We start from the raw sequence: 24,482 nt of genomic DNA on the forward strand, positions 1-24,482 counted from the left end.
ATAAAAAATATACTTAAATTATGACTCATTATTTAATATCAACTATAGTATGTATTATTTTATATATATCCTCTTCCATAAGATCATGATGATGTAATAATAGATTTGTGAGGTATTGTAGTTATTCTAAAGTTGTATCTTTTTTACCAGTGTAAGCAAAATATTTAGATTTTATTTGGGATGATTTTTTTTTTGATTTTTTAAAATAGAATTTTAATTAAAAAATTAAATTTTTGTATCAAAACTCTATTTTAAGAAGCAATAAAAAGCTGTCTCAAACGAAATCTTAAATTCTCATTATTTATATTTTTATAGTTTTAGTATGATTGCATAATAGATTGTTAAAGATCTCCTTACAAAATGATTCAACACCCATACAATATCATGTTAAAGATACTTAGTGTGATCTCAATTTGATCGAGGCTTGACTCAATTCTAGCTTGATTTTGATCATGGTTCGACTCATGGCCACCTCCTTAAATTTGATCTTCCAACAACTAATTAGATATTAAAGCACATATCCATGAATATGATAGATATTATACTTTGATTTTGAGCCAAATTCATTCTTGTTATCTGTATGATATCCTTGACAAGGTGAATGGGAATGTTTTGCAAACAGATTAACATTTATGATAATTTTTATATAAATAACACTTATTTCAACAAAATGATAAAATATAAAAAAATAATAAAAATCCATTGAGATAACAAAAAGATGAGATTTCTAAATATTTTCAATAACTCTATTGTAAAAACTTTACAATCTAATATATTTTAATCATATTTTAATGATAATTTTTTAAATGAACCAACTAATAAGCTAACAAGTAGAGTCAAAATTTACTAAGATTGATTCATTAGCTCTTCAAGGTCCTCTCTAGCCATTTTTTTAAACTAAACCCCTGCTGCCTCACAATTTGGCTTGCCATAACAACACCACTATGTTTACTATAATTTTTTAAGCCCTATAAATTTTCTAAACTTACAAAAAAAAAAAAAAAAAAAAGGGAATGATTTTATTTTCATATTAAAATAAATAAAAATAAAATACTTAGTTAAACATTCAAGTTGTGTTCTAGTTAAGATAATAAGGACTCCAAGGTTTAGAAACAGCTGTAGTAGACAGATTGAAGTTATAGCCTTCAGAAGGACACTTTATCCCATCGGACTTAGTTGGGTTGATGGGCAAGCATGGGTTGTAACCCCTCAACCCACTTTTGATTCCTCTCTCAAGCATCGCGACTCCTTGAGTAGGGAGAACATAATTGCATGGTCCGACTCCTGTCGGCCTGATTGTCCCTAGGCCCGCCGAGGAATTAGTTACTCCACCAAGCGCCTCCTCAACGGGAATGACAGCGGATAGATACCCTCATTCAAAAAAAAAAAAAAAAAGGGACATTTTATTTTTCTGAATAAATACATTATAACTAAATGTTCAGCAGTCACATGTACTACTAATCAAATGCAGCAGAACAAATAGAGCATGAACACCATGATCACCACCAGACAAGAGAACCAATTCAAGAAACCCTCACTTTTACAAAATATTCTTTTGCATCTTTCAGAGCTTTCTGATGTTTTCAAGTTCACATGAAACTTCTTTGTAGATGGCTTAGAACTAAGCTATGGTGCAAAATCCTGGAAAGGATAACTCTTGCTGTTATTAGGTAAGAGTTGCCAGTTATTGGAAGAAGGAAGCTTAAAAGAATCATGGACATGCATACAGTAGGAGAACTGGAGAAATACCTTAACAGGAGGACCACTATATTTACCAGAGCGCATGTAAAGATCATCAGGGGCGTCTATAGCCTCAAGCCAAGAATAGTCCTCTTCCCTCTCATCCATCTCAAGTTCTTTTACAGTTGCTGAAACCAAACACTTCTGTTAGATATCAAATATGTCAAATACCTTAAAAGGCCAAATAGAAAGGATGTAATTTGCTTAAAAAGAACAAGGGCATTAATCTCTAGCTCATAAATATAATAAAAAAAGAAAAGTATGACTACTTTATCAAATAAAATAGCAGCGGATGGTTTAGTATAATTGAGAAGTTTGTCAAGGAGAGATTATTCTGTGCGGACACCGGACAGGAGAACCGTACGGTTTATGCTTAGGTACCGAGCGGTACTGTCAAGCCTCAGTACTGCTCGGAACTAAGCTCAGTACCAGATGTGGAGCATTTTCATTAGAGTCTGAACTCCGCACAGAATAATTTTTCCCTAAATAGAGAAGTTCTCTAAGGAAGTATGGTTAATAGACACTGAAAACGCTTACATACAGAAGGTTGAGTATGGATAATCATGATAATAAGTACAACGTCTGCCAGCAACCTCTGAATATGGTGGAGCCAGAACGTCAAGCACTGCAACGGAAGTGATTGCAGTGAAACAGTGCAAGTTTCCCCCAGTTTTTGGATACAAAACCCTGGTAGGACATGGCGCAGTCAAGACCGCGTCAGCCTGATACTTGGCCAACTTCACTGTCAAAGGTCGGCAAAAGGTTAAAGCACCAAATAAATACAGGAAGAGAAAACTCGCAAATAAATAGATACATACGAGCATTTACATCTAAGTTGGAAGATTACATGAGGATCGTCATATTAAAGCGTTCTTCATACCAAAGTGCGAGGGAAATAAACAGGAAATCCCAAAACGCAGAAATTATGACATGTTTTAAAGTCATGTAAACATCATTTTCAAACAGTTGAATTGCTTGCGTCAGGTTAGTAGCTTCCGGGATCATGCACTTCAAAAAAGATTTAAACGCAATAGATAAAGAGATCCTGTCAGCAAAATGAATGTTATCAATGTCTAACAGTTACAATGTGGAATTTGAAAAAAATCAACTAATATTTTTGTTATGTGTTGGAAAATTCATGATGATGGAGATAATTTAAAATTTTAGAGTTGTACAAAAATCTCGTATGCTTAAAGTTGAGAGCAATACATGAATGAATTAAATTTTCAAATAAACATCTTGGGAAAGGATAAACATAGGGCCAAGCCAAGTTAAAAATAATTCAACTAAAATGAGTCAAAGATTACAAAGGGTGTTATTCAAAGCATAGTTTAAAATTGCATAATAAGAGGCGCGCCTCTGCGCAATTTGCCCCCCAATAGCCTCATTGCTTAAGCAATTTTGGGACTTAGTGAGGTTTACGCCTCATGGAACCTGAGGCGTGCCTCAGAGGCACAATTGTGCAATTTTTGGTGAGGCGTATACCTCATGAAACATACTGTATATGCTGGTGTCGAGGGCTCAAACAGGGGAGACAGATAATGACATGTTCATTCTCATGCCTATAAGATCACGACAAGAAAAATATAATTTGAGGGTTAGACCAGGTGAAGAAGAAGGTTGTACGCTCCTAAATACAGCTCATTGCATGAATCGTCAGTTATTATGAGATTTAAGAAGACATTGATGCATGCAATTTCACATCAAAGTCACAATACAAGCAATCTAACCACTGTTTTGGGCTCGCAATGGGGGGGGGGGTGTGGGGGGGGGGGGGGGGGGGGGGGGGGGCAATTTCCCAAAACAAAAATCGAAATAAATTTGCAAGCATATTTTCATAGAGTATATTGATTTTTCATAATAAATATAAACAGCAAAGTGATTAATTGAATCTGTATATAAAATCAGCTCAAGCAAAGTTAAAGTTAGGCCCCCCTTTAATAAATATTTCTTGCTTCGCCATTGGAGAAAGTGCTATGCTTATTAATTTAAAGGTCTGATTAGAATAAAAATATTTTTTTCTTATTTGTACATTGGGAGTTCTGATGGACTTTAATTTGTAGTTTTATATTTTGAATTATGCTATGAGATACATATATTGCATCTTTTTTTTTTTTTTTTTCCACTAATTTCACTTCTCTTTTAGATATTTTTATTATATCATAGACTCTTATTGTTATTTATCAGCTAAAATATTTAAATTCTCATTTACTCAATTCTTCATCCGTGAGGTTAACGCCTCGAGGCTTATTTACGCAATTTTAAACCTTGATTCAAAGTAATAGAAGAAGAGAGCGTGAAGATCATGATTGATGGAATAAATCATTATCAGTTGTCAAATGAATATGAGAGAGGAATGTTGAAAGTTGGGTGATCTCCTTGGTCATTGAAGGTAAGAAGAGGGACATCAAATGTCAAACATCAATTGTCAGCAAATGTTGGGTAATAACTGGCATAGTCAAAATTTGAGTGATGTGGGGTGGCAAATAGAATATTCTTGTGATATAAGGGATAAGACTAAGTGACTAAGAAGATGCCACCATCAAACACGATAAGATCCGCAGGCGAAATACGTCCTATCATATTGGCTTGAAACATACCAACCCAAGTTGGAGTTTCAGGAAACTTTTCAGATTTTTTTTCCAATATAACATAAAAAACAAATAATATATCACAAAGCAGTCAATCACTGCAATTATAATATAAGAAATATTAGGAAAATAGACACTTATGATTCCCAATGCCCAACATTAGAATGGAATATGTATATAATACTAATACAGAACTTCATATGCCTTTAGTACTAGAACAGAACTTCATGTGTCTTTAACATTGTACACAAAGCAAAGAAGCAATATACATGTCAGCAGTCAAATCATAACAATAGCATTCACATGATCATAAGGCAATATAATAGGGAAATTGATAAATCAATACATATGTCAAATCGGTAAAAAAATTATTGTATCAATACTACAATCAGCAGAGAAATCATATAAAACATCAAATCAAAACATCGATAAAGACTGTCAAAACTATGTAAATGTAGTAAAATCATATAAAAATAACTGTATCCATGTATCACATGATTAGAAATATCATATCAATGTCAATTCAGTATCAGTGTTTAGTGCACATGCTAAATATATATCACGTGATCAACATATTAAGAATAATAGATATACTTAATATTATCCCACAAAAATAATCATTTAATGTCTTCTTTTTTACATACCCTATCTTCTCAATATCATCATCTCGATAACAAGATTACTTCCCACTTATCATCATAGACTGAAAGACATTTTTTATTTGTTTGAATCTTCTCAATATTACTATAAATGAGACAAAATGAGTTACAAATACTATAAGAATTCTTAAATATGAGAAGTCATTAAATATAGAGACTCTCAAAGAGTGATTCATTATGAAATATTTTATTAAAATTGCATCTTTTGCAATCAGTATGATCCAATGACATTTATTATAAATGATTTTATTTGTCTCAATATTCTTAGCTGCACAAATATTCTTTAAAGCAAGACTGCGAGTATACATAATGCATAGTGTCCAAAAATGTGAGGATATGCTTGCTCTACAAATAGGCCTGTAGCTCTGCAAACTGGTGCATCATCAGGAATGACCTGAATGATATTTGAAGGCCCAATCATCATGATTACTTCTCTGATCAAATTAAAAATGAAGAATTTACCTTTATGCTATCATTCACAATTGACAGCTTTAACGAATATAGAATGGTTCTCTATTACAGGCATAAAGTTAATAAGTGGTCTTTTTTGTGGATCAGTCCACCCATCGTAAACCAAACTAACTCTTTTTTCCTTCCAAACTCCTTTAATTGGTTCAAGCAACTTCTTAATATTTGTCCTCTCCCTTTGCAATAACTTTATTTTAATGGTATTGTATCCTTGTGGCATGTAACCTGCAAGATTGTTATTGCAACCAAAAGTAAACGCAATCTTATAATGATGATTCCTTATAAGAATGAAAGGAATGTCAGCTGAATGAAACATCATTGTTATTTCTCTATCTTGTTGCTATCTCATTTGTAAATTAAATCTTTTCTCCAAAAAATTATCTACAAAAACTTTTCTTTTTTTTAGGTTCATATCTATCAATCCTAAATGATCCTTTGTTTGCATCATGGTTTAAAAAATCATTCGAGAATCACGTCTCGAGGCTTAAGCCTCATTAATGCCAATGAGGCTTATAACTTTTTTTAAATGAGGCGCACGCCTCAAGAATGTCTTGAGGCATTTTGAGGGATCACTTCATTATAGGTAAGCTTTATATTTTTTTTATTATATATTGTTATTAATAATATATATACTTTATTCTATTATACAAAGAGAAGAAACCAATTAACTATAAGAAGAGTGAATAAGGTTGAATGGTTGTGTTATATTTAATAAAATTTTGAAAGATAAACACTTCAAATTATAGAGAAGAATAACTGATGATGATGAAATAAATCTTTTGGTTGTTAATGATATATTTTCTAATGATGAATGGATAATAACAAAAAATAGTAAAATATTTAAAATTAAAAATGGAGGAATGCATTTGATAATGAGAAGAATGAGAATATCAATATTAATATTAAAATAATTATTGAATTCATAATAACTTCTACTTCACAAGCAATTTAAACAAATCAAAGTGGAGTTCAAACTTTAAAAAATATTAAATGGTGATTTAAATATAATGGATTACTTTATTGTGTTATTAATATGTTATTTTATTTTGTATTACATTGAATACATTGTTAATTAATATGAAAGTTTAAAGAAAATATTATAATAGAAGAATATGTAGAAGATTATAATGAGTCAGATTCGAGGATAATATAATTATTACATATGAAAGCTATTATGAATAATATGAAACTAAGAATGAGGCCGTCGTGGATTCTAATTTTTATGGTATATTTAAGTTTTAAATGAGTATTTACTTTGAATTTCATTTCATAATTTTATTTTATAATAACATTTAATATTGATACTTTGTACTTTATATCTTTATAACGACGAATCAAAAAAATATGTTGATATTGTTTTTGCATTTTTATGAATTATTTGTAAGTTCATGTGTTTTTTATTTTTTTTGTTGTGGCTTACGCCTCAATCCACCTCGCCTCGCTAAGGCAAAATACCTTGATTCCTAATTTCACCTTTTTAAACCTTAGTTTATAGTAATATCATCAGTTCAAGCTGAAAAAGATGACGAAGGATATGAAGCATGGGCACCTGGAAGTAAAATCTCTTTAAAAAGAGATCTTATAATCCTTTGCTTAGCTTCATTGACTTTTTTGGCAATTCAGTCAATTGCGACGAACTTATTTTGGGGAAAATTATAATACCATGGCCTACAATCATCAACAAATGAGCTTTAACTCTGTAGTCCGACCTTTTATATGTAGCACTACAGTAATTGTATTTGAATGGAACATTACCACCACCTCTAAAAGATTTTCCTAATTTTGTAACATGATTCCACAAAGATTTTTTATCTTTAATGTTGGGCAGTGATGAACCATCATTATCCCGAATTATACCGTCACTAGAGCTCATTATCCTAAGAAAGAGTCGAAAGATCAACACAAATTATAGGCTCAAGTTAGAACTCCAAATATAATACTAAATCCAATAGTCAATAGCTTCAGAGAAGCGTAAATCTAGATTTTTAACAATAATAATATAAGCAAATATTATGAATCACAAAAAGAATTCAAAAATCCTTTCAAAATTCAGAGAACGACAATCACTAAGCATGCAAACTTTATTTATGATTATATGATCAAATTTAAGCAACTCCAAAGATAGCAAAGCAACACTAATTTGTTACCTCATATTAATTTAAGCAAATTTAAAGCCATATTTATGAGAAATTGTCTAGTTGTTCTAAAGAAGTTCTACCTAGAAAGGTACGAGCAATGACTATTATGTAACTAAGTTGTGAGCTTTAATACTTATGACAAATATATCAATCAATAAATATGAGTATTGATCTCCCAAAAATGACTCAGTATGATTTGTCACAATCTTTGATATATCCCACATCTAAACAAAAACTTTTGACAATAACTTGGTGGATAATATTGCTACGTAAATAAAATAAATAGCCAAACAACCGAACAAACTAAAGAAATTAGAAAACCAACTAATTAAAAAAATAATTCCTAAAATTTAGCATAACTTAGAATTTAACAAACCTTAAATTCAGAACAACTTAAATCCTATGCTCAATCAAAGAAGTTATTAATCAAACTGATTCAAAAATCTATTGACGTCTAATTTTTAACTGATTCAAATTCCTTAGCGTCATCGTCGATCAATAAAGAAGAATAAACATTGAAACTTGCAGAAACCTAAATGCTTATGAGATATGCGAGAATTGAAAAGAAAAGTTGTTTGTTAGGGTGGGAAAAAACACAACAAAATATAATCTAGTCACCATCCGCGAGATAAAAAAATCATTATGAAGAAAAAATAAGAAAATTTTTGTATCATGATATCCTAGCTCAAATAACACTTACTAGCTGCAATCGATGTACCGCACTCGTGTGCCCTCGTCCACCTGCGAAAATGAAGAAGACGATGAGCGCCAACCTTCAATCGTTCGTTCACCTCATCTGCCTTTGGAAATAAACAAGACGACAAAGAAGCAAGCTCCTTCGACCTTGCCTGCTCGCATATTAGGCTCCTTCGACGAAGATGAAGAAGACGACGAAGACGTAGAAGACGAAGAATATGCATGCTCCTTTGGCCTTCCTTGCAGGTGTATTACCCTCATTTGGCCTTGCCTGCTCACATAAATGAAGAATACACAAAACCCTAGCCTCGCCTGCTCGTGGAAATGAGAATACTTGGAATACGAAGTGATACTGGCACTACCATATCTCTAAGGCTCATTTTATTTAATGAATTTTTTTTCATTAATTATTAGGACATACATGTCCGACACGAATGTCTGTTTAAATTTAAATATTATATTAACACAAGACATTTATGCCATGTCGAACCCATGTTGCCATATCAAGCGCATGTCCATGCCCGACATGTATCTGATAATGCATATCTTCATAAATAAGTAAGTCGATACATCATAGTTGTAAATTTAAGTGAAATTAAGTTTCATAGTTATATCATTAAATTTATTTTTTATATGTTGTTATCATGCCTAATTATATCGAGCAAGGATAATTAATTTTCCTTACGATTTTTTTTTCATGAAATATATATGGTATCTTACTAATATACCCTTTTCCTATGCAAAAAATTTTAGAGTTTTGTTGAAGTTTATTTAATGTATTTAGAAATCCATGTAATAATTAATGTTAAAAATAAATTTCTATTATAATTAATGAATTTGGGCTTAGTTCATATTTTATTGAATTCATTTAATTTTTTTTAATATAATTTCATATATTACACGGCATATTCTCAATTAGAAATGAATTTATTATAAATTTTGAAAAAATTAATTAGTTCTGTTTCATTTAGTTTGCCACTTAAACGACTAGTTGAATTAGCCATTGGAGTTTCTTTTTGTGCTTTGTGCCAGCCGTTGGAAACTTGATTTGAGATCTGTTGAGGACATTTCTAATATATTTTAATAAATAAATTAAGAGATTTTAAATAAATATATGATTTTGAGTCTATACATACTTCACCTAAAGCAAAAAAATTATTGAAGAAGTGAAAATAAGTGCTTTCATTATAAAATCTTCTAAGGGATTTCAAGAGAGGTTTATAAAGTGTTCATCAAATCATCCATTCATGCGAGGTTTCAAAATTTGGTAACATCTCTTTCAATTTTCAAGTTTAAATATAATGAGCTTTTCATTTATTAGCTTTCTCATGTTACTAGATATTATTTTGAAATTGTAGGAAATAGCAGCTAGATATCCACCAAAGTTCAACAGAACTTTGGTTTTTTTATTTTTTTTCTTATTTTAAGCTCTGGGTAGCCTAAACCTATTAAGCTTAGACATTTAAGTTGCACTTGTTCAGAAGGAGACAGTGATATAAAGCTTCTACATCATAAAAAAAAAAAGGGAAACCTAATTGAGCGAAGGGAACTAGATAAACTATAGGCCTTGAGGTTAACTGAATCACATAAATATTCTTATTTTATCTTTTAATACTCTTTACTTGCATTTTTATTTCATTGTATATTTATTTACTTGCAAGTAGCTACTTTGATTGCTTATGGATTAAATTGTTGAAGTGGTAGATGCAATACTTTTTTCTTGTACTAGTGCATGGATAAATTCATTTTACTTGTGGCCATAAACTATTATAATCACACGTTTAGCATAGTTTATCTTTTGCTTCACCATACATATCTTTGTGATTAGATTTATGTTTGTACAATTGTCTATCTTAAGGTATTAATAAATCATTAGTCTACAGTCTACACCATAAATTTACTTGTCTGGTGCATTTTTGCAGAATTGAACTAATTAACTAATGTGTGTAACCTAATATAGTTGAGTGTAAAATCTTAATGATAATGGTTGAAATGAATACACCTGTGAATTAATTTATTCACATCAGGGGGATCATTTCTCCTTTATTTGCAGTTTTATATACAATGCTTATGCATTCGACTTAGTTTTTTATCATATTATTAGCTTTCACTTAGTGTTTTCATTTTCATACATTTAGTTTTCATTACTATATTGGTGTGAGGATTTTGAATTTATGAATTTCGAATGAATTCAAAGTGCTCCATTATACACCCAATTCATCTCCCATTTGGTGTGCCCTTGAACATTAATGAACATTAGAGTCAGGTACACCCCTTCCCCTCTCTCTATTCTCTATATTTGCTTGTGCATGCAGTTGTGGTATGCCAAATCTCCCTCATCCTCTCTCTTCTCTCTATTTAATTGCAATTGTAGGATTCCTAACCCCTTATTCTATGGCTTTATTTATATTAATAAAAAGAAATGATGTTGAAAACGTTGAACTAATTACAAGAGTCCACAATATTTTATTCAATCTTTAAAGTCAACTAAATATCTCATAGCACAAAAGAATATCTTAGCAAATCACAATTCAAAGTTTACGATAAATAGATCTCAATTATATCTTGTAGCGATTTGATATGGAGGAAACTTTGACTTGATAACTTTAACATTTAAATAGTTTAAATCTAAAGTAAATGTCTAAGAACTTCTTAGTGGAATTCAAAATTTCCTTTTAATAGCAGCATATATATAACACAACATGAAAAAATCAACTAATGTACGCTTAAAAGCATAAAGAATTAAAAGCCAGCTCAAATATAATAGATGCACAGAGAACTGCACTTCTGTATTAATGCAATACCATGAGACAAAGAAGCAGACCTGAAATTTTGCTTGGCTTCCCACTATTCGTTATGCAAGAAGGCTCTACCCAATCATACGCTTTCACATGCATGGAACCATAAAGAATTTTACTTAAGACGGTCATTCCCGGATGATCATGAAGTGGAATCACAGAAGCAGTTGGAAGGCAAAATATGCCAATCTGCAAAATTGAATAAAAGTATGGGCCATTACAATTAAACTTTGACAAATTTGGTCAAAGATTGTTCTTTAAATTATGAATAAGCATGCTCATGGACTTTAGCAGGAGCATGGGCGAAGTTACGCCCTAAAGACAAAGGGTAGTACACCACGTAAGTCCTCATGAATTTACTTAATAAAAAATGAATGCAAGATTGTAACAATCACTAACGCCAATGCTACTAAATTCAAAGGAACCTTTTAGTTTAAATACTCCAAACATCTCATATGGTCAGAATCATAGACTCAATAAGAGGTCATTTGATAGGCCAAATTAATAATGCATGCATAATAAATCCCTACAAAATAAATGCAACCGATTTAATTTTAACAGAAATTACTTTGCCATAACGTTTTGAAAAAAATAAACTAGGAAGTAGATTTTATTTCACACCAAAAGCAAGAAAAAAATTATTTTGCATGCAAATATTAACGTTTTACAACAAATGCTCGCCCAACCACATAGTTCAAACAAGCCATTCATTCCCATTTTTTCTATTTTGTCACTTCATATCATTCATCAACATTATTTTAAAATGCTGTATCAAAAAAGGTTATGTCAAAGTAGATGCACCAAAATTCATAGCATGGATTCTACACTCGAGCTGTACAATGTCTTAATAAACTCTCAATAAGTAATATTAGAAACTTCTTTGAGTTTTTCTTTTTATCTTCTAAAATAAAGTTTTCTAGTGCTGGAATTAGAAGAAAAAACACATCTGCAAAGCACGTACAAAACTTTCATGAACAATAAACATTTGGGTGTACTTACAGTAAAACTATCGCATTCATATATATGCAAGTATGTTATTGGTTGAGCCCATTGAGCAGCCCTAGTTAAACTCTTGAATGGATTGGATTCAAAAAAGCCATGTCCTCTATCATCATCAAGAGCATCTTCTTTAAGTCCTACATCTGCCGGACTTATTGAATCTGAATAAGAATGGGACACCTTATCAGTTATCATAAAAATCAAACGAATTGAGCACAGAAATTACGAAGAACAATCACATTAAGTGTGTATGAGTAAGCAATCAAGTGATGACCTTAATATTTACAACAACAAAACCGTAGTGCAAGGCATTAATTTCATAGGACGGGAAGTACAGAAACAGAATATATGCCTCACGAATTGTTATATTTTGAAATATTTTGTAATTTTTCAAATAAAAAAGAACAATAATAAAGTTCTCAATTTTTAATTAAATACTAACAGATTTTCTTAAAAATTGAAGATAATTTTTTCATGAAAAATAAAGCACATTATATATGTATATGAAGATCTTTGATAGTCAGAAAAGAGAGCGGGCTTGATGGGATGGGCAGTAAAAAGGACTTATGAGACAAGAAGGGCTGCTCTTCGCCATGCAATAGAGAAGATTAGGAGCCAGTGCAGAAGAGTTTTAATTTATGAGTCAAAATAGATTATTCACAGCAAATGCTCAGTGAAGTTGCAATTATTTAGCTAAAAGCAAGGGTGGGTGCAACGTAAGAGAAGATCAAATCAGTACATAACATCATCATCATGACAATAATAATAATAATAATAAACTACTACAAGGCCGCAGGATGAACATAAGTTGACATCAATCATTACAGGTTACCACACCAAAGCAATTTGGTTTCACTTTCAAATTCATAAATAAATGCAGGAACAGTTTTATTTATTACTTTCAAAATAATTTTGAATACAAATGAAATAACTTTTCTGTTACAAGGCGTCACAAAATCCCGCTCTGGCACAAGCGTCTCTAAGAGCTACAAAGAGTAGTCTCCAAATAAGAGACTAAGCAACTAGAAGCAGACCGGAAGGAGAAGCTAGTTGGGAAGACAACAACCATTGGCACTTGTCACCAAATCTCCTAGGCAAGTAAGGCAGCTTCCAAAAGAAATAAACACAAAAAGGGGAAAAGGATCATGGGCAAAGAAGATGGAGTATTAAATGAGTTGCAGCTGAGTAGCCAAGTCACTGAAGAGAAACGAAAGAATAGGAGGAAAAACAAGAAGCCAAAGGTTGTCAATGCTCCAATTGTGCATGAGAGAATATCGGAACTACTAAGAAGAAGAGAAGTATAAACAAAGGCTACAAACGACTAGCAAAGTTGGTTGATGGAGGCACAAGGGGTCACAAGGAGGAATATGTGAAGTGGGTGAAGGAGATACACAAGAAATGAAAGGATAATCCAATATATGAGAAGATATCTATTCGAGTAACCAATATTAGTGTAAGGAAAAGAAGATATAAAGCCAGAGGAAAAGCACGAGATGTGAAAGGACAAGTTGGAATGGGGATCAAAAAACAAAAAAGAGAAAAGACCAGTGAAAAGAAGAAGATGGTAAACTCACGTGGATATCTCAACCATGGGCAACCAGACAACAAGGATTAGAGAATCAGCTAAAGTGTTACAAATAGTAACAGGCAACTCCCAAACCGGCTATCACCCAATGAATAAAACCATTTCTCCTTCATCACTAAAGGCAAATCCTTGTGACATTGGTTTCTTGACCTGCATGACACAAGAAAATAACACCTTCATAGATGATACGGAAAAATATTAAGATAAATTTTATTAATATCAGATATCAAACTATTATTTATAAAAGCAACTGCGTTTAAAGAGTCAATAACCATCACTCGATAAAATCTCAACTAAAAGGCATTATTCAAAGAAGAATCTCATTTTGGAACTATCAAAGCATGGGGCAAGTTGTGATTTAACTAATAGATAACTATGATTTATAGACCATAGAATTTATATGTCAGCTAATTTATTGTATTTAAGAAGAAATATATATCTAAGCCTTTGAAAAGACAAATTAGTACTGTAAAAGATGTCACCTAAACAAAAAGTCAAAAAGCAATACGGAGTCGGAGTCTGAAAAAGATGAATTGTTATCTCATTAAAAAAGCACCTTGAACGCTACCCAATTGCAATCAAGATCCAATGATTATGAACGAGCAAAAAAAAGGAATGAATATATGTGGGTTCTATCAAGTCAAAGATCTCATTTTTGAATACTCAGTTACTTTATCTACTGCCAACTCCAAGTAGAAGAATGAATTTGGACCAAACGCATTAAAAAAACTAAACCGTTAGATTGAAAATACACCAATGTAAAAAGGGAAGCATAGATTATCGAGTATCCATTGATCAAATGTCACAATGTGTCCGGCTTATGCTAAATGTCAAGAACTATCAAGTACCTAAATGATTGTCATCTAAAATTTATACAAATATCAAAATAAAAAAATGTAGAGAACTTAGTAATGGAGATTAACCAACATAAGTAGTTAGCATCAATGATGATGGAGATGAAATCATGTACAAAGAGCAACATCCTGCACATACTGGACTAGCTGAATTAAAAGTATTAAATAAATAATAAACTAGTCGTAGCACTGGACCCAAATCCAAAGTGAGCCTAAGGCGTTCATTAAAAATTCCACATTGTCAGGAAAGCATATGTGATGTGATTCTTCTTAGGACGAGCCTTTGGCCCTTAGGAGAGGTGAAGCCCTTGCACGGTAAAGTTTTTATCCCCTTAATGAAGTTTGAAGTTTCTTATCTATAAGGATCAAGTTTGAACAAGTACTAAAGCTCAGAAGATGCTAATCATGTTTATTATAAAGCACATATGGTCGAAAGCTCTCACCCAGCTTCCCTAGTCATTAACCAAGTGTCGACTAATCCTCTACTACCGTGCTAAAAAAAGCAGCTGAACCCAGGAAGTCAGACTCTCTCTTTGTGGCAAGATGCACATTGAGAGGAGAAAACAATTTTAAAGGCAAGGCTCAGAGATGGTAACCCCCATGATAACAAAGATTATGATCTTATACAACCTCTTAAAACATGACCAAACACGGTAATTAAAAGGCTAGAATCGGGGAAGGAGGGTTGCATATTTTTCTGGACTCCCTAATGACCTAGAGATAGAATTAAATATACCTCATTGTCATCTAATTGTTGTAGATGACATTTTCTTCTCAATTTTCTCTCTTTCTTAGTAGGTAGAATTAGAAGGTAGAAAGATCACAGGTCAAGGGATTCTATCCTTAAAACCTCCATTAGCTGGGTATTGGGGGTGAGGGTGACCAAGCTAGGGAACATAGTATAGATGTAAGGGATCTCAAAGAGATCAAAATCATCATATAGGAAAAAAAAAGTCCTATATTTGTTTAAATCTAGAAGAGACTAAAACATCAAATGAAAAAAAAAAAAGCTTTGTGTGAGAAATTGAACAAAAAAAACTTTGTTACTTCTACCAGTGAGTCATACCTCACAAGGATGAAAGAGCACTACAACTAAGAGGGAAAAGACCGTGAAGTTAAACATGTCTTTATCAGGTTAACCACCACCAACAACAACAACAACATCAAGCCTTTATCCCACTACGTGGGGTCGGCTACATGAATCCTTTTTCTCCATTGTGTCCTATTAAAACTTGGTTAGAAAATAAGAAGCTTTGTTATAAAAATTGGTTTAATTTTAAAAATTCTGATAATTGAGATATATATAAAGTGGTAGCGGCGTCTAGAGATTTGGGAGAGTTCGATCCTCCTCTCGAATTGAGGATCAATTGTATCTTTTCTATTTTCTTTGATTTCTAGTGAAATACAAGCGAAATCTTGTGTTTTTTCTCCCTTTTTTCCCTATTTCCTGCTGCGTTTTCCCTGTTTTTCTGCTGTTTTGCTTCTGTGGACAGCAGTTGGCTGCTGTAATTTTACTGGTTTGGGATAGGAATACTTGTGAACCCAAGTGTTTCCTATCAATTTTCTTCTCAATTTTCTCTCTTTCTTAGTAGGTAGAATTAGAAGGTAGAAAGATCACAGCTCAAGGGATTCTATCCTTAAAGCCTCCATTAGCTGGGTATTGGGGGTGAGGGTGACCAAGATAGGGAACATAATATAGATGTAAGGGATCTCAAAGAGATCAAAATCATCATATAGGAAAAAAAGTCCTATATTTGTTTAAATCTAGAAGAGACTAAAACATCAAATGAAAAAAAAAAAAAAAGCTTTGTGTGAGAAATTGAACAAAAAAAAACTTTGTTACTTCTACCAGTGAGTCATCCTTCACAAGGATGAAAGAGCACTACAACTAAGAGGGAAAAGACCGTGAAGTTAAACATGTCTTGATTAGGTTAACCCATAGATAAAATTAATGTTGTATATGTTTGGCAAAGGATGAGGACATGAGGTTATGAAGCTAGATGAAAATGAAGGATTTAAATGCATATTGGGGACAGTGTGAACTTTTACACTCAAACTCCTTTCATATAAAAAGGTTACTTGAATATAGAAGAACTAGCTGAGACCCTAATTAATACATTGTCTTCTACGACATCACAATAGTCCAAGGTTCATGACAGATCCACACAATTAAATATAAAAAGAAATATTATTTTTTATGATGATTTGATTGCACCATCAACATTGTTAATTATGGGTGGTAAAATCAAGAAAGATAGTGATCATTATAAAAATATTTATTGTGATCTATTCTCTTTCCAATGGTTGATGACCAAAATTTTAAGGAAATAAAGCAATAAAACGTCCTCCCCTATTTACAGTCTTCCATTAAGGCTCAAATACAAAGGATAAATTTTGGATGCTTTATATTCAAAAACCTCTTCAATTAAGCAAGGCTGCAATCAACTATGCAATCAAATCTACAGATTTTGGATCTTCCATTTTTTTCATAAAATTATGTAATAATATGTGTTTTAATGCTTATAAATTTAGAGTGAATTGTTTAAGAATATCATAACATATTGAAATCATGCAAGGATTTACTTGTATGAAATGAAATGTAAAGCTTGATAGTTTCCCACAATTAGGCTACTTATGTAAGTATGCCAAGAGATATTTTAATATCAAGATGTTATTCTTTTTCTTTGGATAATAACATCTCTCCCCTTATCATCTTTATATTATCATGGGTAGCCCACATTCCATCTCTATCATTTTGTATTAGAGCTAAAAACTCCAAGGAAATCAAGATCAAGAAGCTTGAAAGCACAAGTCAATTGCGATAGAGATCGAATATTTTTGAGGTAGAATCCAATTCTTTAAGAAAACAAAGATTTGAGGTATCTTACAACTAGAGATTTGTTTATCTTCAAGAAAGATTAGTATTACTATACTAAAGATTTTAATTTTTTTTATTGGGTGGCTTATTCATGAAAAAATATTGAAAAATTACATGTTAATTAATAACTCTATAATAATTTGCTTTCATCTAAATAGTTATCACCACTAATAAAAAATCTAACCTACCCTTTACATCATCACCTTACCATAATCTAGACTTCACTTGAGATTCTTTAAATAGCAAAGATGTGTTCCACAATATAAAGTATTATCTTGAATCAAAAGTAAGACAAAATAACTAGAACTTATATTTTTGTGATCACCATTTGAATTTTAAAACTTTGTGTATTTATTTTTATTTGGAATGATTGCATGCTTTGCATAATTCATAAAAGAGAAATTTTTTTAGCTAGTTATATAATATAAAAAAAGAAACATCTTTCATTTTTTTTAGAATTAAAACTTATTATGCTAATTTTTTAATCTTTAAGGCTGATTAAATTTTTACAAAAAAGATCTAATCTATCTAAGAAGAGCTTGAGACGTAAGTGTTTTTGCACCCTCTCCCCTCTTGAATGTTCTCTTAGTCTCAAATTCACTTTGATCACACAAGCATGCATGCACCAAAAAGCAACTTATGGGGCATGTTAAAATAAATTGAACCAAAATATTAGCTAAAGAACGTTGAAATAATAAAACTCAATAGACTCAAGTTGAAAATAAAGAACTCCTAAAGGCCAAGTAATGCCCTAAGTTTCATAACAATCACTTGTATAAAGAACTAAAGATCTATGCCTGTAACTGATTACATGAACACCTATGGGTTCATCTCAGCAAGGGCTAACTACATCCTGATTGGTAGCTTTTCAATATATTTATCATCGCGCATTAAGATTAAATTAGGAATGAAGTAGAATTACGAATCATTAGACTTTATAAGAGGCTTTCCAAAAACATCCATAGTCTTCATGAACAAGCGAAAGATATAATAAGTAATCATAAATATGCAAATACTATAAATTCTAAACACTCATATAAAAAATATAATGAAGATGATCATATCTTAATTTGTATTCATCCTACGCATTTTCCCATCAAATATAGTAAGTTATATGCTTAGGCTTGTCATCCATTTAATATTTTTAAAAAATTTGGATCAAATGCTCATCCCCTCAAATTATCTTCTGACATGTATACAAGTCCTATTTTTTTATTAAGGATACACTTCTCTATTAAAAGATTATAAAGTCTCAGGATCAACAAGAAAACTCCACTATGAGCAATATAAGTCAAAATTTGTAGGTTTCTCATATTCCAAAGCTCTTAGATATTGATGGCATCATTTCATATAATATTTCCCCACCAACATGCACATCACCCATATTCCTTGACAAATGAAAAAATCAACCCCCTTTCAAAGACAATTGGATTATCAAAGAAGCCTAGACAAGCTTGCCCCTAAACTAGTAAAGGAATAAAGCCACTGCATCAAAATTTAAGTTCATCATAAATCTCCAAGCAAGTTTATGGTCCACTCCTCTTGACTCCAAAATTAATGGAGAATAATTACAAAGCTTAAATTTATGACCTTCAAAGGGAAGGTTGGCCACACCAAACAAAAAAGCAAAGATCCTTAAAGATTCCTTGTTTTCAAGGCCAAATCATTTTCCTTATTTGGCTTGGCCTATTTTATCTTTTGATGGAAGCTTTTAAATTGCAATCTTTTACTTATTTTATTTCTCTTTGTATGAGGACAAATCATTGTTTAAAATTGCGCAATATGAGGCTCGCCTTGAGGTCCGCCTTTGCGCAATTCCAATGAAAAACGCCTCGAGGCTTACGCCTCGATTTCTTTTATGAGGCTTACGCCTCAGCTTGGTTGAGGCCCGCCTTGAGGCGCGCCTCGCCTCACTGGCATGAGGCTTACGCCTCACCCTATATATATAAAACTTACATAAATCTGAAAGTAAAGCCCCGAACAAATCACACTTTGTGCACCCCCGAGTCGCAACAACTTTCTCTCAACTGTCTTAAACTCTAGCCCATCGTATTTTCCATAGCCACCACCGTCATAGCCATCATCAATGATCACTTGAAAGCCGCACACTACCACCTCTAAAAATTTTGAAGTATTAATCTCATCTTTATGTTGATGAAAAACATTTATAAAAGAGAAAGATGCTTGAAATAAATGAAGAAGCATATTGGGAGGCATTGGATTACACAGGATGTGATAGCGAAAAGACCAATTTATTATAATGACGACTCAAATAAAGATCCTCTCAATGATGACAATATAAATAATTTTCTAGTTGTTGCCAACTATTTCAGTTTTTTTTAGAAATTAAATTTAGATGAGTAGGGAACTGAGAAAAAAAGAATTTGGAGTTGAATTTAATGTTATATGATATTTTTATGCAATTTCTATATTTAATAATTTTTTGCTTATGTATTATTTGTATTTCAATTATATTCCATACAATTTATCACTAGCCACTTTACATTTTGTGCAAATTTTTATTTCATATTCATGTCATTGTGTTACTTCATAGTTCAATAGAAAGATAATATGTCGTCTTTTAACATATTATTTGTGTATTATATTAAAAAAAATACTTTTAAAATTTATTTGCACTTAACATAATTTTTTACTTTGAGACTCACGCCTCAAAACGCCTTGAGGCTTACGCCTCGCCTCACGAACAAAAAACGCCTCAATACCTATTTGCGCAATTTTAAACATTGGGACAAATAACATATCCATAGAATAGTAATACATTGACACTTAAGACTTTTTAAACATGAATAGGTCAGCTATAGGCTTGAAAAAATCCTATTAATAAGCCCATACATTGTATTTTGGAGATCAACAAACAACAACAACAACAACATCAAGCCTTTATCCCACTACGTGGGGTCGGCTACATGAATCCTTTTTCTCCATTGTGTCCTATTAAAAGTCAAATTCTCATTTAAATCTAATAAAGATTTTGGAGATCATTAAATAAAATTATCTTTGTTTATAAACATTACATGTGAAAAGGTTTACAGGCTACTATATGCATCAGTGAAGCTTGGTGATTGTTCACTTAGGGCTTTGGTGAGTCCATAGTTACCACATCTCTCTTTTACTCCTCTCTCCCAACACAATTCTAACCTCTCTTATATGTTCTCCCATAACCCTTACAACTTCCCAAAGCCTTAACTCCCCATTTACATCAAGATAGCCAAGCCAAAACCCCAACACAAGGAGATAAATTCCTATTGTAAGTTTGTAACAAAAAAAAAAAAAAACAACTCCCACCACATATCCAACTCCTATTAACAACTCCACTAGTTCCCTAACATTTTAAATAGTTTATATAAAATTCCTCACCCTTTCCCCTTAAAAAAATTACCCTTTCAAACCCTAAAATTTTTAACCCAAAATTTGTCCAAATGTCCTAAATAACCTTTTTTCCCATTTCAATTGCAAAAAACCTCTATGGTCTTCACGAATAGACAACAAATCCAATTAAGTAATTATAAATATGCAGATACTATCAATTGTAAACACTCCTATAAAAAATTTAATGAAGATTATCATATCTTAATCTATATTCACCCTAAGCATTTTCCCACCAAATATAGTAAGTTATATGCTCGAGCTTGTGGTTCATTCAAAATTTTTAGAAAACTTGGATCAAATGCTTATGTACTCAAATTATCTTCCAACATTTATATAAGTTATGTTTTTAATATTAAGGATATACTTTCCTATTAAAGGATTATAAAGTCTCAGGATCAGCAAGATAACCCCATTATGAAAAATAAAAGTCAAAATTTGTAGTTTCATCATATTCCAAAGTTCTTGGGTATTGACGGCATCATTTCATATGATCTTTCCCTACCAGCATGCACATCACTCATATTCCTTGTCAAATGAAAAATCAACCCCTTCCAAAGACACTTGGATTATTAAAGAGACCGAGACAAGCTTTCCCCTAATCTAGGGAATGAATAAGGGCCCTACATCAAAATTTAGGTTCATCATAATGCATAAATCTCCAAGCATGTTCATGGTCGAACCCCCTTAACTCCAAAATTAATGGAGAATATTTAAAAATCTTAAATTTTTGTCCTTCAATGGGAAGGGACCAAACAAGAAAGTAGAGATCCTTAAAGATTAAATGCATTTAAGACCACTTTATTTCTCTTGTTTGGCTTGGCCTAGTTTTTCTTTTGATGGAAGATTTTAAATAGCAATCTTTACTTATTTTCTCTCTTTGTATTAGGACAAATCATATTCCCATGTAATGATGTAATAGTAATATATTGACTCCTTAAGGCTTTTCAAGCATGAATAGGACAGCTATAGGCTTGGAAAAAAACCTGTAAATAAGCCCATATTTTATACTTTGGAGATCATTAAATAGAATTATCTTTGCTTATAAAAATTACATGTACGACCACTCTACTCATTGGTAAAGTTTGGTGGTTGATCATCTAGGGCTTTGGTGAGTCCATAGTTATCCCTTATCTCTTTTATTCCTCTCTCCCAACACAATTCTTTCTTCTTCAAGTAAGCTCAACCAACTAGAACCAAGCATTTCTGAACCCCTAAGACACCAAACCTCACTAGTCTCTTATATATTCTCCCATAACCCTAGCAACTTCCCAAGGCCTTAACTCCATTTACATCAAGGCAGCCAAGCCAAAACCCCAAACACAAGAAGACAAATTCACGTTGTAATAAAATTAAAAAATACAACTCCCAAATCACAAATCCAAAGCTCCTAGAAACACCTCCACTAGTTCCCTAACATCTTAAATATTTGATATAAAACTCCTCACCCATTCTCTTTAAAAAAAATCTACCGTTTCAAAGCCTAAAAGTTTCAAGCCTAAATTTGTTCAAATGTCTAATATAGACCCTCCTCTAAATCAGCAATCAATTTATTGGATTCACCATCTAAATCATATAGACCCTACATCAAGATGTACTCAATAACTTCTAATTATCAAAAGCATTCCTTAAGCTACACCCAATGACAGACATGGTCATTAATTGGCTACATCCAACAACAACCATGTGATGTGGTAAAAAATAGTTTTTAGGATTTAGGTTTTAGGGTTTAGGGAAGGAAAAAGCCTTTTCTATAACAAAAAGATTACCCTATAATCCTACAAACATGGCACCACATAATGAAATAAGTTATGTCATGTTCTTGTAACTAAACACCCTCTACAAGGATCAAAAGCCTAGATTCAAAATGATTCTCTTCTCATTCCTCCTCTTCACTCTCTGAATAATGGGACTCAGTTTGATAGACAATTCTATTCGACCTAGATTCCAACAATAAGCTTTGCAAATGCAAAGGAATTTTAAAGTTCTCCCAACCAATTGATCTTAAATAGTTTCCTAAGCCATACTTCCATTAAGTAAATGAAACTGCACCTCAGAAAATTGTAAACACTGAGTTTTGAGGACAAAACAACAACATTTTTAGTAACCGTGCGTCACGATCTTTTATTTCGGAGAATCGTAGCTATCAACCACTCCCAATATATCTGCAATCCATCTACAAGGCAGCAACTTAAAAAGGAAAAAGCTCATCCAGCTTAATCCCAAAAGAGGCGCAATCATACGAACCCTATCCGCCCCAAATCAGAAAACCAAGACGCAAAGACAAAATATTGCCAGAAAACAAAAAAAATTCTGGAAATGGACAGATGGCTTGCGAAGAGGGAAGCTTCAAACTTTGGAGAAGTAAGGGGTTTACCCATGAGAGAGCAGAGCTTCCAAATGGACTGGGAAGAGGGGGAGACGGACGAGGGGGTGAAGGTCTTCTTGCAGAGCTCATACAGGGTTTGCATAGTGGATCCCTTCGCCATGGCCGCTTGTTTTCAGAGCCCCTGTTGAGCTAACGGTGTGAGGCGCCCAACCGATCGTTTATAAGCTTCATGAATGTTGAGGCTTGTATGAGATGTTTTGATATGAAAACTCTGTTTTGAGAGAAGGAAAGAAGTATTAATTTACATGCGTACCATTTCATACCATCTTATTTATAAATTTAACATTCAAAATATTAATATTATATACATACCACCTTATATTATTTTAATATCAAATATGTCACTCATATTTCCTTCCTATCACTCATTATTTCATTTCTACCACTCATATTTGATATGAAAATGAACTATGGGTGGATTGATGCTTCACAAATCACCAAGGCCAACAAGGTTTACTCTAATCTCAAAACTCAAGGATTAAACTCCACTAAACAACTTCATAAGTTTCATATCTAACAGGGCTATTTTTTTAGAAGATCTTGTCTACTTGTTCGCCAAGTAGAAATTCTCATTATAATTTGTTGAGAGTTCTTAATATCCAGCTCACCAAACGTACTCTCCATCTTTGTGGAACTCACACAAAGTTTTCATCTAGTGCACAACCAGCAATCATACTTGTTATAAAATGGGCTACACTATAATCAATAATGTATTTTCTTCTCATTTTTTACAACTCATAATATGCCACATACTTCAGCCCTTGACTATAAATAAATCTCACTAATCTAGTGCAAGCACGACATATCATATAAACTCATCTATAATTTTTTGTCAAATCTTTATCCTAAAGATTTACCAAACCTTCTTATTAAAAATATTATAATTCATAATCCAACAAAGAGATTATCTAATATGTAATTTTTTTATTATTTTGTTTCTCTAATGTTTTTAATCACAACCCATTTATAACATTAGATCAAAATTTTTAAAGATGTAGTGAATGTGGATAATGCCAAATGCCAAAGAACCATGTCATGGATAAACTTACAAAGCATTTCTTATTGGACAACCATAGTAATAATGATTTTCCCTATTGAGTAGCTTTAAAGGATGGTGGATCATCGTAATTAGATGATCCAAAGAAACTTCAAGATTCCCTCGATCTGTCCTTATTGCATATTCTCCTTGAGAGTGTGAATGCATCACCACCAAGAATCTCCTCAAGCTATTGAACTATCTGTCTCCCGCAATGAGCTATGATATACCAAGCAAAGAAACTCTTGTCGCTCAACTATCTAA

General features: G+C 32.2%; 1 protein-coding gene across 4 annotated transcripts; it reads right to left on the reverse strand.

Moving 5' to 3' along the window:
- Positions 1–1,397: 1,397 nt before the first annotated feature.
- LOC110096015 (plant cysteine oxidase 3) lies at positions 1,398–23,370 on the reverse strand. 4 transcript variants are annotated; one of them, XR_002303039.2, is made up of 6 exons: positions 23,171–23,368; positions 12,090–12,250; positions 11,117–11,279; positions 2,278–2,482; positions 1,750–1,868; positions 1,398–1,641 (listed from the first exon to the last, which is right to left on the reverse strand). XR_002303039.2 is itself a non-coding variant. In XM_020821759.2 (6 exons), the coding sequence occupies exons 1-6, from the start codon at positions 23,280–23,282 to the stop codon at positions 1,622–1,624; spliced, it is 795 nt and encodes a 264-aa protein (XP_020677418.1). In that variant the 5' UTR covers positions 23,283–23,370; the 3' UTR covers positions 1,398–1,621. The 4 variants fall into 4 exon arrangements, 2 of the variants coding, with proteins under 2 accessions (XP_020677418.1, XP_020677420.1); XR_003702349.1 differs by having other exon boundaries at positions 1,398–1,660; XM_020821759.2 differs by having other exon boundaries at positions 1,398–1,660; positions 2,282–2,482; positions 23,171–23,370.
- Between the last annotated feature and the right edge of the window lie 1,112 nt (positions 23,371–24,482).

The sequence above is a fragment of the Dendrobium catenatum genome, unplaced genomic scaffold (genome assembly GCF_001605985.2).
Source record: "Dendrobium catenatum unplaced genomic scaffold, ASM160598v2 fragScaff_scaffold_133, whole genome shotgun sequence".
Classification (NCBI taxonomy): Eukaryota; Viridiplantae; Streptophyta; class Magnoliopsida; order Asparagales; family Orchidaceae; genus Dendrobium; species Dendrobium catenatum.